At 42.8% G+C, this 16,135-nt stretch overlaps 1 protein-coding gene across 18 annotated transcripts in view; it reads left to right on the top strand.

Annotated features, from left to right (window-relative positions):
* Positions 1 to 16,135, top strand: part of NRXN3 (neurexin 3) — a 311,716-nt gene that overhangs the window by 233,317 nt on the left and 62,264 nt on the right. For all 18 annotated transcript variants that reach the window (XR_011848911.1, XR_011848910.1, XM_072116760.1 and 15 more), the window contains one exon: positions 15,669 to 15,850. Coding sequence is in view for 16 of the 18 variants with exons in the window: in XM_072116760.1 (XP_071972861.1) it covers positions 15,669 to 15,850 (182 nt within the window). In the remaining 2 variants the exon portion in view is untranslated. The remainder of the gene's footprint in view (positions 1 to 15,668; positions 15,851 to 16,135) is intronic.

Genomic DNA, 16,135 nt, shown 5'->3' with positions numbered 1-16,135 from the left:
GGGGTTGCTATTAGGTAGCTTGGTTTTGGTAGATTTCCAGCATAAGGGGTTGCTATTAGGTAGCTTAGAACTAATAGCCCTACCCCTGATGAAGCCAGCTTGCTGGTGAAACATGTCGGGGGGCTTTTGTGTAATTTATTTTTAATCAGCAGTACAGATAGGCTCTGGGTCAAATCTACAGCATATAATCAGTTAGCATGTACCTCTCAGATACGACATAGCCCTATTAGCAGTACGTCATCTACTCACTGACTCCTACTGTGTAGGGCTCTGGTCATTGTATATGACCAACCCATATACACTTACAGGGGGACAGTAGCGATTGGTCCATCTACTCCTATACATAGATATCAGGGAGATGTCCATCTCAATCTATACAATATAATACCTATGAAGATTGAGGTCAGGTGAATACCTAGTTACCACACTGGAGACCAAGCTACCTAATAGCAACCCCTTATGCTGGAAATCCAGCGGAGTCTCACACTTTGCCCACACGCTATAACTGTGTCCAGAAGACCTCAGTCTACATGCATGATACCAATGCGATACTTTAATAGGGAGCGATACCCCTCGTTGACCCATTGAGCCCACTCTACTGTGCTTTTAAAATTCCACTCTCTAAAGCAATATTGTAGCAATGATTCTACACACATTTTTTCTCCTTTTTAATTTGACGTTTAATAAAAGTGACGTTTTACAATAAGACATACATTTTTTTTGGTCCGGATATGGGTATTTTCTCTGCCAATGTCAGCTTTATGTCCGTTTGCGTAATAAACTCCCTGCCGTGACAATTGGTCCATTTTTTTGTAATATACATATACTGTATGTGATGTATATATGCTGTATGTGTATACAGTGTATGCTGTCTATATAGTATATGTGAGTATATATTGTATTCTTGTTTATGGCACTGTATTTGTGTGTGTATATCCTCTAAATGTGTGTAGATTAGTGTATAAATGTCTGATTGTAACTTGCATTACATTATGCATATTACTGTATGTATATTTTTATAAGTGGGTAGGGGGGCCCCATGCAGAAGCCTGTTATGGGGCCCTGTCTCTCCTAGTTAAGCCACTGATGCCATGTCCTGTTTATGTCTAGTTAAAGCTGGCAACCTCTGACTTACAGTATTTAAACACCCCAGTGTTGATATGAGAGCAGAAAACTTCCGCACGTCATTCCTGGAGTACAGCGTCACAGATTCTGCCCTTATTATGTGTGAGAAATAAGTGGCATTTACATCTTCCATATTTACAAAACCTTGTAATACCATGCAGTTTTTTGCACTGTAACAAATGAGATGCGGTGTGGATTTGGTCCAGATTTCATGGCTGAAATTGTAAGCTCCAAAATCCACAACCAAGTCTGCATTTGTTACGTGTGGATTTAGGTTCCGAAACTTCAGTTACTTTCCTGCAGAATTTAGAGGTAATCAGTAGAGATGAGCGAGCACTAAAATGCTCGGGTGCTCGTTACTCGAGCCGAACATTTCCAGATGTTCGAGTGCTCGTTTCGAGTAACGAGCCCCATTGAAGTCAATGGGAGACTCGAGCATTTTTCAAAGGGACCATGGTTCGGGAATAAAATGTGTTAATTAATTGAAAAAGAATGTCTTCTGATAAGTTAGCAGATGTATGCAAACATCTGCAATCTATTCTTCACTGTTCCGCGCGTATATTATCTCCCGACAAGTTAACAGATGTGAAGAACAGTGAAGAATAGAATAAAAACAGTGACCACATGATCATTTAAGTGAAAAACACAGTGAAGAATAGATTGCAGATGTTCTGCACATCTGCTTACTTGTCGGGAGATACGCTGTCCCGGGATCCGCTGCTCTCCGTGCCCCGCTGCTCTCCGTGCCCCGCTGCTCTCCGTGCCCCGCTGCTCTCCGTGCCCCGCTGCTCTCCGTGCCCCGATGTCTCCGTGCCCCGATGTCTCCGTGCCCCATGTCTCCGTGCCCCATGTCTCCGTGCCCCATGTCTCCGTGCCCCATGTCTCCGTGCCCCATGTCTCCGTGCCCCATGTCTCCGTGCCCCATGTCTCCGTGCCCCATGTCTCCGTGCCCCATGTCTCCGTGCCCCATGTCTCCGTGCCCCTGCTCTCCGTGCTGCCGCTGCTCTCCGTGCTGCCGCTGCTCTCCGTGCCCCGATGTCTCCGTGCCCCGATGTCTCCGTGCCCCGATGTCTCCGTGCCCCGATGTCTCCGTGCCCCGATGTCTCCGTGCCCCATGTCTCCGTGCCCCATGTCTCCGTGCCCCATGTCTCCGTGCCCCATGTCTCCGTGCCCCATGTCTCCGTGCTGCCGCTGCCGCTGCTCTCCGTGCTGCCGCTGCTCTCCGTGCCCCGATGTCTCCGTGCCCCGATGTCTCCGTGCCCCGATGTCTCCGTGCCCCGATGTCTCCGTGCCCCGATGTCTCCGTGCCCCGATGTCTCCGTGCCCCGATGTCTCCGTGCCCCGATGTCTCCGTGCCCCGATGTCTCCGTGCCCCGATGTCTCCGTGCCCCGATGTCTCTGTGCCCCATGTCTCCGTGCCCCATGTCTCCGTGCTGCCGCTGCCGCTGCTCTCCGTGCTGCCGCTGCTCTCCGTGCCCCGATGTCTCCGTGCCCCGATGTCTCCGTGCCCCGATGTCTCCGTGCCCCGATGTCTCCGTGCCCCGATGTCTCCGTGCCCCGATGTCTCCGTGCCCCGATGTCTCCGTGCCCCGATGTCTCCGTGCCCCGATGTCTCCGTGCCCCGATGTCTCCGTGCCCCGATGTCTCCGTGCCCCGATGTCTCTGTGCCCCATGTCTCCGTGCCCCATGTCTCCGTGCCCCATGTCTCCGTGCTGCCGCTGCCGCTGCTCTCCGTGCTGCCGCTGCTCTCCGTGCCCCGATGTCTCCGTGCCCCGATGTCTCCGTGCCCCGATGTCTCCGTGCCCCGATGTCTCCGTGCCCCGATGTCTCCGTGCCCCGATGTCTCCGTGCCCCGATGTCTCTGTGCCCCATGTCTCCGTGCCCCGATGTCTCCGTGCCCCATGTCTCCGTGCCCCGATGTCTCCGTGCCCCGATGTCTCCGTGCCCCGATGTCTCCGTGCCCCGATGTCTCCGTGCCCCGATGTCTCCGTGCCCCGATGTCTCCGTGCCCCATGTCTCCGTGCCCCATGTCTCCGTGCCCCATGTCTCCGTGCTGCCGCTGCTCTCCGTGCCCCGATGTCTCCGTGCCCCGATGTCTCCGTGCCCCGATGTCTCCGTGCCCCGATGTCTCTGTGCCCCGATGTCTCTGTGCCCCATGTCTCCGTGCCCCATGTCTCCGTGCCCCATGTCTCCGTGCCCCATGTCTCCGTGCTGCCGCTGCCGCTGCTCTCCGTGCTGCCGCTGCCCCATGTCTCCGTGCTGCCGCTGCCCCGGTGTCTCCTAGCTGCTCCCCGGTGTCTCTGTGCTGCTTTCTGGTGTCTCTGTGCTGCTCCCTGGTGTCTCCGTCCTGCTCACCGTGTTCTTCAATGTGTTCTTCACACATATATATTGTTCTTCACATACTATTTTGTTCGCACCGTTCCGCGCGTATCTTCCGACAAGTAAGCAGATGTGCCGAACATCTGTAATCTATTCTTCACTGTGTTCTTCACTGTGTTTTTCACTTAAATGATCCTGTGTTCACTGTGTTCACTGTTTTTATTCTATTCTTCATTGTTCTTCACTGTGTTTTTTTAATTAAATGCTCGATCTCGAGCAGGGGAACTACTCGTCCGAGCAACGAGCCGTCTCGAGTACCCTAATGCTCGACCGAGCATCAAGCTCGGACGAGCATGTTCGCTCATCTCTAGTAATCAGTAAACACCAAAGGGAAAGCCACAGCAAGGCAGATTTAGATGTGGATTTACCCACAGAAAACAAATGATGTGTTTAATAAAAGATGATACTCTCCTCTGCTGTACTCCTGAAAATGCTTCTCTGGTCCGTTTTTTTTTTAAAATTTATGTCTGTGGAAAAAAAACATGATGATTACATAAAATGCCAGAAACCATGCATCTTCTGATAAAACAAAAGGATCGTACACCATAACATCAGTGTTCTGCTTTTATTTTGTGTGTACTCATTGGCCCAGGTGTATTAAAACTGGTGCACTGTGCATTAGTTTTCTTTGAACCTGCTGTATGAAAGTTGTGCTACATTATTTAATAGTGTTGCACGGTCTTGGTTAATCTGCTCAGTTTTGAGGATGTGCACCTTTTATTTACGGTATTTATTTTTTTTTGTTCATGTTGTAGTAACAAAACTGTGTCATACATCATTAATAAATTTGTTGCAAACTAGGAGCACACTACCACGCCCCTTTACCTGACACAAACATAATTAATACATGTGCAACCTCCAAAGACACTGACTCACATATATCGAAACTAGTGTAAACTGTACTATGCGGAGTACTACACCTATCAAGAAAAAGCCAGGGCTCCAAAATAATTATTCACAACAAATTCATAATTTTATTGAAGACCTACAATTCACATAATATTAAAAAAGAGTAACAAATTCTGACAAGATTGAACAGCCTGTGCTGGAGGGACAGTTTACAAAAACATTTAGTACACGTGGGCTTAGCCAGGATGAGGTAAAAACCTTAAATGGTCATTCGGTCATGCTCACCAACCAAAGATGTGACCCAAATTTGCTGGAAAAGAAAATAAGTGGCAAGATGGTGAGATCTACCTAAATGTTGTGCATATTGCACAGCCCGATATCGCACCTTCCCCTTCTTGTAGCTAAAGTGCTTTACAAGTGCAAATAGTAAACTAAGTCTCTATGTGCATAATATGAGTTAGCCGGAGCAGCTACATTCGTGCATTTTTACCTGTGTTTATAGTATCCCACGTGTTCCAGATGGCTGACACCCCCGACGCGCGTTTCAGATTCAAATCACCCCCCTTTCCCTAAAACTGATAAATAAAACTAAATAAACAGTAAAAATCACAAACACATTGGGGCAGATTTATCAAGCTGTCTGAAAGCCAGAATATTTCTACTTGCCCATGGCAACCGATCAGAGCTCCCCTTCAAAATATTAATGAGCACTTGTAAAATGAAAGCCTAGCTGTGATTGGTTGCCATGGGCAACTAGAAGTATTCTGACTTTCAGACAGTTTGATAAATCTTCCCCATTAGGTATCGCTGCATCCCAAAATGTCTGATTTATCAAAATATAAAAGCGGTTTTTGCTGGTGGTGAACCACATAACGGAAAATAGCGCCAAAATGTCCGAAACACGATTTTTACACCATTTTACATCACGTAAAAAATGTAATTAAAAGTGATCAAAATGTAGCACAGTCCTCAAAATGGTAGCAATGAAAACACCTGCTCATTTTGCAAAAAAATTACACCTCACAGTACACTTGCTCTGTACACCAAAGTATGCAAAAAGTTATTAGCATCAGAAGATGTTGAAATTTTTTTTTACTTTTTTTGTACACATTCGTTTAACTTTTGAAAATGTATTTCATCGCAATATAACCTTTATAAATTTGGTATAACCGATATTGTACCAAGCCACAGACAAAAGCAGAGGTGTTATTTGGAGTGTGTGGTGAAATCCATAAAAACTGAGCCCACAAGAAAGTGGCGCAAAAGCATTTCTTTTTTTCAATTTTTCCACATTTGGATTTTTTCCAGCTTCCCAGTACACGGCATGGAATAATAAATAACGTCAGGGAGAAGTAAAATTTTGTTATGCACAAAATAAGCCCTCACACAGCTCTGTACACAGAAAAGTGAAAAAGTTATGGATTTTTGAAGGTTGAGGGTGAGAAATGAGTGAAAAAAACCCTGCGTCCTTAACCCCTTAATGACCGCCGTATCGGCTTTTTACGGCGATGACCGTGGCGTGCAAGTGTGTCCCCTGTGGATCGGACCCCCCCGGTGTGCTTACTGGGGGATCCGATCCCTCCTGCCGTGGCCCTGGGTCCCGACAAGTGACCCGAGGATGCAGGCTTCTCTCCCCGCTGGGTTCTGCCTTCCTGGCAGGACCCGGCTGTAAGTAACTGAGCATGCGTGGCATGCTCAGTTACTTACACTATACACTGCAATACAAGTGTATTGTGTATTATTTTATTTATTTAATTATATGATAAGTCCCATAATCTCCCCAGTAACACATAAAATGCAAATAAAGTAAATAAAACACAAAAACACGTACATATTTGGTATCACCGCGTCCGTATTAATCTGTACAATAAATCTAAATCAATATTGAACCCGCTCGGTGAACTACTTAAAAAAAAAAAAAAACTCAAAAAACTTCCCATAATATACAATTTTTCGTCAAATACCATCACAAAAAATGTTCTAAAAAGTGATCAAAAAAGTTATGTTCCCTAATATGATACGACTCAAAAGAACAACTGTTTTCGCAAAAAATAAGCCCTCAACCAGAACTGACAACAGAAAAATACAGAAGTTATGGCCCTGAAAAGTTGTCAATAGTAAAAACAATGCGATTTTCTCCAATATTGGTTTTGCTCAGGAAAATTGAGCAAAAATAAGAAAAACTATATAAATGAGGTATCACCGCAATCGTAGTGAACCAGAGAATAAAGATAAAATATTATTTTTACATTCCGGTGAGCAGGGGAAAAAAATGCTAACAATCCAAAATAAAAATTGATGATTTTGTTTGTGTCCCCCTTGAAATAGTTAATAAAATCTCATGAATAAGCTTTAGACTCCCAAAATAAATTATCTATACATTGTATCTCATCCCATAAAAAATAAGCCCTCATATGTTCGCATTACCAAAAAAAAAAAATTTATAGGTTGTACAATGTGACAATACAAATCTGCTGTGAATGGCGCCTCCATTCATTCTATACTCGGCCGTAAGCCCGTACAGCAGTTTACCACCACATATGTGGTATCAGCGAATTGGGCATCAAGCGTTGCAGTGCGTTTCATCATTTAATTTATTCTGAAAATGTCAGTTTTGGCCTAAATGAATGTATTTTCCAAAAAAATTCTATAGTTTCTAAATCGCAAGTCCATATTTTTCAACCCATGTGAAACACTTAAAGGGTTAATAGACTTAATAGAAGTTGTTTTACATATGTTGAGGGGTGAACTTTCTATAGTGGGGTAATTTATGTGGTTTTACTATTATTTAGGCCTCTCAAAGTCACTTGAAAGCACAGTTGTCCCTCAAAATGTGAGTTTTGGCAATTTTCATGAAAATAAGAAAAATCGCACCTAAAGTTCTGCACCTCATAACATCCTAGAAAAATGACCGTAAGCATAAAATATCATCCCAACATAAAGCAGATATTCTGTAAATGTTAATTATCAAACTTTTTGGGTAGTTTTACATCTTGTCTGGAAACCAGAACATTTCAAACTTGGAAAATGAAGAATTTTTACAAACTTTTGCCAAATTTTCACTTTTTTTCAGAACGAAACGCAAAACGTATCACTTAAATTCTTATAACTAACATGAAGTACAATGTGTCACGAGAAAACATTCTCAAAATCACCCGGATATGTTAAAGCGTTCCGAAGTTATAACCAATTATCGTGAGACATGTCAGATTTGAAAAATCGAGTCTGGTCATTGAGCTGAAAACTAGTGTCGGTGATAAGGGGTTAAATGCAGACGTGGACAAAGAAATGGCAAAGACCCCATAATACCCCTGGGTCAATAACTTCAATAGACGTCGTTGGTCTATGGGTGAGAGAATAAAGAATGCTGGGGGGTTTTTCTCACAGTAATCTGCATAGCTTTATAGAGAACAATGAGTCAGGATGTTGGCTCCAAAAAATTGTTTAGTATACAGGCATGAGAAACGCTATTTGTACAAAGCTTCAAGACAGAAGATTTTTTAATATAATTTTTTTCTAAGCAAAAACAGAGTATTAAGGATGATAAAAATTAGCCCCCTCCAATCCTGCTAGTTCAAGATCCGATTTGAAGCATATCAATTTATGCTTCAGATTTTATTCCCTCTTTATTCCCTCCAAAAGAAAATTTGCAGTGAATCTTTTTTTGGATACCCCACTCCTATATTGTCATTGAACCCAAAGTCTTGTGTATGGCTGTATGATGCTGAGGTTTCCCACATTCATTTTTAATCAGTGTTGTTCTTGTAACGGGCTCAGAATACTGTGTGCCTCTGGATGTGATTCTCTCAGGAAGTCTACGTGTATTGCGCGCTGTGTAGCTCAGTCGCTCTCTTTGTAAATGTCTCTTCATCCTATTTACATAGATCAGTCAATAATAGAACACGATTATGCAAAACAAACATTTAATTGAACACACAATACAATAGGATAATTAGGCAGTGGACAAAGCTGGGAGAGAGGGAGTTTGGAGGCCACGTGCTGGAATGAATGTCCTGAAGAGTGACGGGAGAGGTGGTTGTGCTGTGCAGCCCATTGTCTGGCAGAAGATAAGGGGATTAGTCTGGTGCGTATTTGTTTTTATGCTGGATTTAGCTAATACTGCATTACTGTATAGACTCCTGCAGGGGTAGCTGGGAGACCAGGCAGATTTGCCAGTAGCGGTGCACAGGTTGCATTCAATTCAGTGTCCCAGAATCCTTCCACCACGGCAGGTGACCTCATCTCTGACTGTCTTCTTAAACCAAGTTGGCATCTCTAAATACCAGTGTATGAGGGCTGTGGGCAGCTTTCTCTTCTCATCTTGCTCTAGTCTACGCTCGGTCCTGCGGCTCCACAGCTTTTAACATCCTGTAACAGCAGCAGTTACAATGCATTAGGCTCTGTGAGCCGCGGGTCTGTAGCATTCGATTGTTTTTCATTCCTTGGGCTTTCCATTTAGTTTTGTTCCTGGCTCTGGCATCCCACAAAACAAGCCACATAACATGAAATCTCTGCTTGGGTTTGTGTGTGCTTGTCACAGATTTTTCCATTTATCACCTGTGACCTCAAGAGCCTACCCTCAACAAGTCAGTGTGGATTAGGCCTTATACAAGACAGTATTTGTATGCCAAATCCTGGGTTTAGAGTCTATACGCAGACTTATACATTTTTCTATGATCGTGTCTCTGTTTATGTTCCACTGCTGGTATTGGCATAATGTTGGAAAGTACTTTTACGTTAATGAGGCAGGATATTTCTTATTGCTGCCATCTACTCTTCCTGTAGCCCAGTATTCGCCTTTGGCAAGATCAGGGTACTACCTAGTATTTCTTATCCAATGTATGGCTAACCTAAACTGACCATATGTAGCAAATAATTGAAGCTAGTTCTTTTATATGCCATGAAACACGACTTGAAAATTAAGGCTTTTCAGTCTCTTTTGATCACTTCATAGTGTGATTTTTAGATATGAAGAATGAGGCATATTTACTTATAGGGCCACATTTATCAATATGGCAGTATTCTGGTGTAGACTGCACATTAATTCATCATGAAGTGCCCCTGGCAGTATTGTGCCGCGTTGTGCATAGTGCTGACACATAAAATGGGTATGCTGCCCATAAAAGGGTGTTCCGGTGCATATTCGCACCGCGTTTGTCTGGCATAATTTTGGCGCACACCCGTTAAACTGAGTGCACCAGAAAAAAAAACTGGTGTACTCCGTTCACGCACTTTGGGCTTCTGCTGAGTGCTTAGCTCCGATTAATTAAGAAAAAGTATCTAAATTTATTGATAAATGTCATAAGGCAGTTTTGCCAGGTTTTTGATGCAAATCATGCCATAGAGTCTACCTTAATTTATCATAAAAAAAAAAAAGCCCCTGTAGAATTGTCGCTCGATTTGGTTTTACTTGAATGGAGAAGTGATTCAGTCTTAATGGGAAAGCAGAATCTTTGTAAAATGCCTGTTCAGCACAGTGTGAGGCGTCCAGGGCTTGTTCTCCTGGGCTATTGCTGATTACACTTGTGGGCTGTGAATAGCTGATGAGGTGGGATAAAAACAATAAATCCAGGGCAGCTGTCAATACTCTGCAATGGGCAAAACAATTGTTTTATAGAACCTCTACGTATCCGAAACCACAGCTGCTGAAGCGGATGAAGATACCCATTGTATATCATAGCATAGCCCAGGTGCCACCATATTTGGATGGTAACCTGATCCTGCTCCACCCTACTGTACAATAGCCCTTCTATCAGATTCAAACCCAGACAAAAGAGCTGTTACCTCACTGTACAAAAGAAGGATATTGATTACTTATTATATTTTTATATCATATGTATCCTCCGGTCATGACCTGCTGGTTCCTTGTACAAGACTGCCCTGTTGTGACCTTGTACACGGACATCCCTGATGCTTAGAGGTCTGCACCATAGATGAGGAACTCTCCAGAGTACTGAAATGCAGCACAAAACTCTGTAAACTTTAAGGAACGCTGCTAAGGGATGGAATTGGATATGCTATAGCCCAGTGGTGGCGAACCTATGGCACGGGTGCCAGAGGTGGCACTCGGAGCCCTTTCTGTGGGCACTCAGGCCTTTACACCAACACAGAGTTTGCCAGCTAGGACTCAAGGCTTTCTCTTGTGGTCCAATACAGCCCAGGACGCACCATGCTCAGCGCTATTTTAAAGCAACATTCTTGGCTGCCAGGACTACAGGAGGAGCGGGAAGGGGGGGATAGAGATGGATTGTCATTGGAGCTCCTCCTCTGGGTCCCCTGATTCGTCCTCTTCAGGGGACCCTGGAGGGAAGCCGCAATCCAAATTTCTCCATCACCTTTCTATTGTATTGGTGAACTCAGGACACTAATACGATTAAAACCTGTGATACAGCAGGAATCACTAAGTTACTGCTCACATTGTCATGTTGGCACTTTGCAACATATAAGTGGGTTTTGGTTGTAGTTTGGGCACTCGGTCGCCAAAAGGTTCGCCATCACTGCTATAGCCTTTACCCTGCTTCTCACTATAGCACAATAGCACCTGCCGACAATTATTTTGCTTAGAGAGTTCATGCACGTTCTTATTAGGCTGGTCTTTCATGTGACTGCTAGGACATGATGTGATTGTTGCCGCTGTAATCTGCTGGGGCTTAGGACAGTAGAAACCCTGTAGACACAACTGTGGTGTCCTGGGGATGTCTGTCAGAAGAAGACTTGTGTTCTTTGCTTTGACACTTGGCCAGGGCAGGTAGCAGGGAGCAGCAACTGATGAGTTTGACAGACCGATGGTTTGATGCAAGAAGAAGGTGATGATTAGAGGTAATTTGCTGTGCGGTGGATCTGTCAGTGTCTAATGAAGCAAGAACGCCTTTCGTCAGGTGGACCCAGAGAGTCATTGGTGGGAGGAGAAAGAAATCGGGCCAAAAAAAGAAATGCCTCTAATTGAGACTCTGAAGAGATAAATGGGAAAGTTTGGAACAGCTGGAAACTGCTTTGAAAGGAAAGTTTAAGGATTATTTATCCTCTCAGGTGGTCTCTTGTCGCCATGGAGACACTGCAAGAAGATACCAGGGGAAAAAAAAGAGTCAAGGTTTTCTTATGGACATGAGGAGGGAGAGGTTGAACAGGGGAGAGGGATACACAGCTTATAATTTGATGGGAGGAGGCGGTGGATTCCTAGAGGACTAGGCTTAAATTGTGTAGATGTAGACTGTGAACACTCATGATGGAGAATACGGAAAATGGTACTGTAGGTGAAGAACAGGAGACCTGTCTCCAGTGACATAACTACCTATGTGTTATACTGGACAAGAGGTTTAATAGTTCTCGCTTTACAACGTATATTAAGCCATTCTGAATGTTTTTGTTGGCTGAAAGTGGAGGATTGAAATCTTTATAAAGTGTACCATAGTTAGCAAGTTGTCAATTTTACAACAATTGATAAAACAGCCTGACAGTATAACATAGCATGGGCAAAGTTCACACTTGTGAACAGCAGAACAGACACTAGAATACTGGAAAACTACAGAAAGGGACCCCAATTTGGACCACATTATATTTCTAAAGGTTTAGGATCTGGGAAGTCATGACAGAGATGAATTAATATTTGGTAGAACGTACTGCTGCAGATCTAGTGTCACTGTTTATATTGGCACTGCAGTGGGTATCAAATTAAATTTGTGTGTGTGTGTGTGTGTGTGTAAGGTTTCATTCTATTGTATCTGATATATTTATATATACACTATATAAAAAAATAAAGGGAACACTTAAACTCTAAGTAAATTAAACTTCTGTGAAAATAAGCTGTCCAATTTAGGAAGCAACACTGTTCAACAATCAATTTCATATGCAATTAGCAAGACAAACTCCATAAAGGAGTGGTCCTGCAGATGAGGACCACAGACAACTTCTCACTACCAATGCTTTCTGGCTGATGTTTTGGTCCATTTTGAATGTTGATGGTGCTATCACACTCCTGGTAGAATGAGACGGATTCTACAACCCACACAATTGCCTCAGGTAGTGCAGCTAATCCAGGACAAGCACATTGCTATCCAGTCATTTTGAATAAAAAGTGCTGTGCAGGTAGCACAAAGTCCATGTTCCAATGAATCAACGCTGATTTTCACCCATGGCTTCAACCTTTTTCTAAACCACTTTGGTTGCATGATCCGTTCCTGATGTTCACCTTTCATCACATGGCGGTGTCCTTGCTTCATCCTCAGAATGCAAACTGCCTCTTATCTTTCTGTCTCTTCCCAACTCTCAAGTTTGAGCATGAGAATAGCTGATTAATTAAACTTCAAACGCAAGAAGCCTCTGAGGCAGCAAAGCTGATAAGATTTTCGAACAGTGGTGACAGTGTGGCACTTTGTTGAGGGAGCTACAGGAGATACCAATACTTTATAATATTGATTCTATAAGTTTCTTCATAACCGGTTTCGCTGTCTCTAATGGGGAAGGGGTGGTGAAGCCATTACCCTGATTACAGGCCCCTTGTCTCTTCATTGGTAGCTGTAACTATTCTATTTACTGTTGTCATGTTTACTGAAGGTTTCCCCAGTGATTGATGCTCCATTTCTCTACTTTATACACATATGCTTTGGTGCAGCTCGTATTGTAACATTCCTACATGTCAAAGTTAATACAGATTATACATATCACAGCAGCGCTGAATAGGGTTTTTTTTTTTCAGTATCAAAGTTTATTGACAGAAAAATGTGAATAGCATAGAATAATGCAATGTAAATATAAACTGTTGCTTAGGGTACAAGTTGTATAAAAGCAATAAAGTTTAAAATAAAACATTGTCATAATCCTGCGTGATGAGGAAAATAACTTTCTGGAGAAGAATTAGAGTACATTAAAAGAACATTCCTCATGAGAGAGGGTAAAGTGAAGGGTGGGGGGATAGGATCTGACGGAAAGGTCCTGGTGAGCAGTCCCAGGGATGGTTGAGGTCAAGGCATGACATACACCTCACAAGATGGGAATATATGCAAAGGTCTCAATTGCCACCAATAGAGGCCCCATGCGTGTTAAGCCAGGGTGGGGGGATAGGATCTGACGGAAAGGTCCTGGTGAGCAGTCCCAGGGATGGTTGAGGTCAAGGCATGACATACACCTCACAAGATGGGAATATATGCAAAGGTCTCAATTGCCACCAATAGAGGCCCCATGCGTGTTAAACCAGCACAGTAGGTCTGCTCCTTTCCTAAAGGTGGACCATCTACACCAAGTACAAAAGAATGCCTCAGGGCAACCAACTTCATCGGCCAGGAGCTCCTCCATCCCCATCAAATAGTTCATCTCTGCTACCCATTCCCTGAGGGAAGGGCAGGAGGTGGATTTCCATTGACGTGGAATCACTGTTCTAGCTGCTGTAAAAAAAAAAAAAAAATTACGGAAGAGACCTTTCAAAAGGGAGGATAGATATCCTGGAATCTTGGAATGTAGGCTGATTTTTGGAGAGGAAGAGACATGGAATCCTGACAAAGAAGAGTAGAGGGCAAAGATTGCATTCCAGAACCATGTGAGTTTTTGACAGGTCCACCAGATATGAATTATAGATCCAAAATCCGCATTAAAACAAGCTAAATGGAATAGGCTTTATGGCAAAACTGTGACTAGCTCTTGAGGAGACTGCATGTCTGATGCAATATCCCAGCAGAACTGTGACTTCACTCTGGTCTGTGCTGTCCATCCCATTATGTATATGGAAGAACTTCTGCACATACAAGTCTTGCATACAAAGAGTTAATCCTTCCTTGATTTGTAAGTGTAGCAGATTCCACAGCAGTAGCCTTCCTCAGTGTGATTGTCCATTTTGCCTCCACAGTTTAGATGGATTATCCACTTGTTTCGGGATTAGTTTTTGGTCCCTGCCGTTCGTTCCTCAAGGATGTGAACATAAATCTGCAGTTTTTTTCCTTGACTCTACTCTGGTGGTGTTTTTTTTTGTTTAAGGCTCAAGGTGCATGGAAAAAACAAACAAAAGCAGTCATACTCACCTTTTACCAGTCTTACTCAAAAACTCTCTGAAGACCTGCTGTTGTCATTCCTGGACACTCATGCTGGCTTAGCCAGTACTGATTGCACTGGTGACCGACCTCCGATAGTGATCGGAAGTATCAGCATTGTAAGGAGTATCCCTTATTTTTATGCATTTCCACTATCTAAAGGCTTTAAGGAAATATATACCGTATTTGATACACTACCAATCTAGCAACTTTCCCACCTACAAAGAATTTCATTTTTAGTGATTGAAAAGTTCAACTGTAAGTCTTAAAAATCCAGGAAATCCTGTGGTATGATTTATTAAATTATTAAATGTCATTTTATTGCATGAAATATTTGATCACCTACCAACCACTAAGAATTCTGGGCTCTCAGACGAGTTAGTGTTTGCTTAAGAAGCTCCTCCCACTCTGCACTCATTACCTGTATTAATTGCATCGGTTTGAACTTGGACACATACAGCAATAAATCAATAAAAATGTCCATAAGCTCCATAACATATAAAGGGACATATAACGCTAAAAAAAAGTCTAAATCATAACACAAACCCCACATACATAGTATCACCTCGTCCGTAACAACCCGTAGAATAAAAGTAAATAATTATTGAAGCCACATGATGAACTAAAAAAAACTGTTAAAAGCCCACCGAAAATTATGATTTTTACCTATTTAATCCCACCAGCTCCATAGCAATAAAATGAAAATGTTATGCCACTTGGTAGACGGCAATGCAAAAATTATAGATTTTTCCCCACATTAGGGTTTTTTAGGGTGCATAGGTTATCAAACTGCGCAGAGTGATCATGTTCTATACACTACAATCCACTTTTATTTCCTGCCTTCTCTGCAGTTAAAACTTTACTTTTTCTATTACACCTAGATTAAAATAAACTACTTTTTCAAATAGTTTGAAGAAGTTTTGTGTGTACAGCTCCTCTGCAGATCAATATGTGATTTCTCGCTAAGTATGTTACCAGCTTCCATCTGCCTTGCTTTTTATTTTATGTGCGTTAAAGAGGCAGAAACTTAATCTGACAGCACAGGGTTTGTTTGTAGCCTATAACCTTATGAGACACACTGGTGTGCATAGATGGTAGGTATACACAATACATAAATGAAATATCTGTATTTATATTACATTTTATTTTGAATAATTCATTTTTTTCCCTTGGCTTTTAAGCTAACATTTACTGACCTTACATTGGGAAAGACTTTAACTCTTGTACATGTTGGATTAAGGATAATAAAAAAAGTCTTGCTGTAAACCTCTGACATGGAGTAATTTTGTTTTGCAGCTGGTGCAACTTACATATTTGGAAAGATTGGAGGCCTTATCTTGTACACGTGGCCTCATAACGATAGGCCGAGCACCCGTACTGACCGCCTGGCTGTAGGCTTCAGTACTACTGTCAAAGACGGAATATTGGTGCGGATTGACAGTGCCCCTGGACTTATGGACTTTCTGCAGCTACACATAGTAAGTAAAATATATATTGGACTAGTTCAGTTCTGGATGAATTTGTGTTTGCGGTATGAACTAATATTAGTGCTAGGTATACAGCTTTTGCAGGAGACACGTGTAACATTTTGTTGCTGAGCTCAAAAGTGTTCAAGAATAACCAAGGTTTATGTGCAATTATCCTAAGCTCCTTTACCTCATCTTTATGGATGAGTTAGATTGCCTTAGCAAAACTACAGTGAAACCTCTGTATAAGAAACCTGTCATCAGCAATTGGCCCAATAAACCCATATAAGTATATTA

This window comes from Engystomops pustulosus, chromosome 7 (assembly GCF_040894005.1).
Source record: "Engystomops pustulosus chromosome 7, aEngPut4.maternal, whole genome shotgun sequence".
NCBI classification, from domain to species: Eukaryota; Metazoa; Chordata; class Amphibia; order Anura; family Leptodactylidae; genus Engystomops; species Engystomops pustulosus.
Note: the sequence above shows the minus strand (reverse complement) of the source record. Positions and strands in the feature narration are given on the sequence as shown.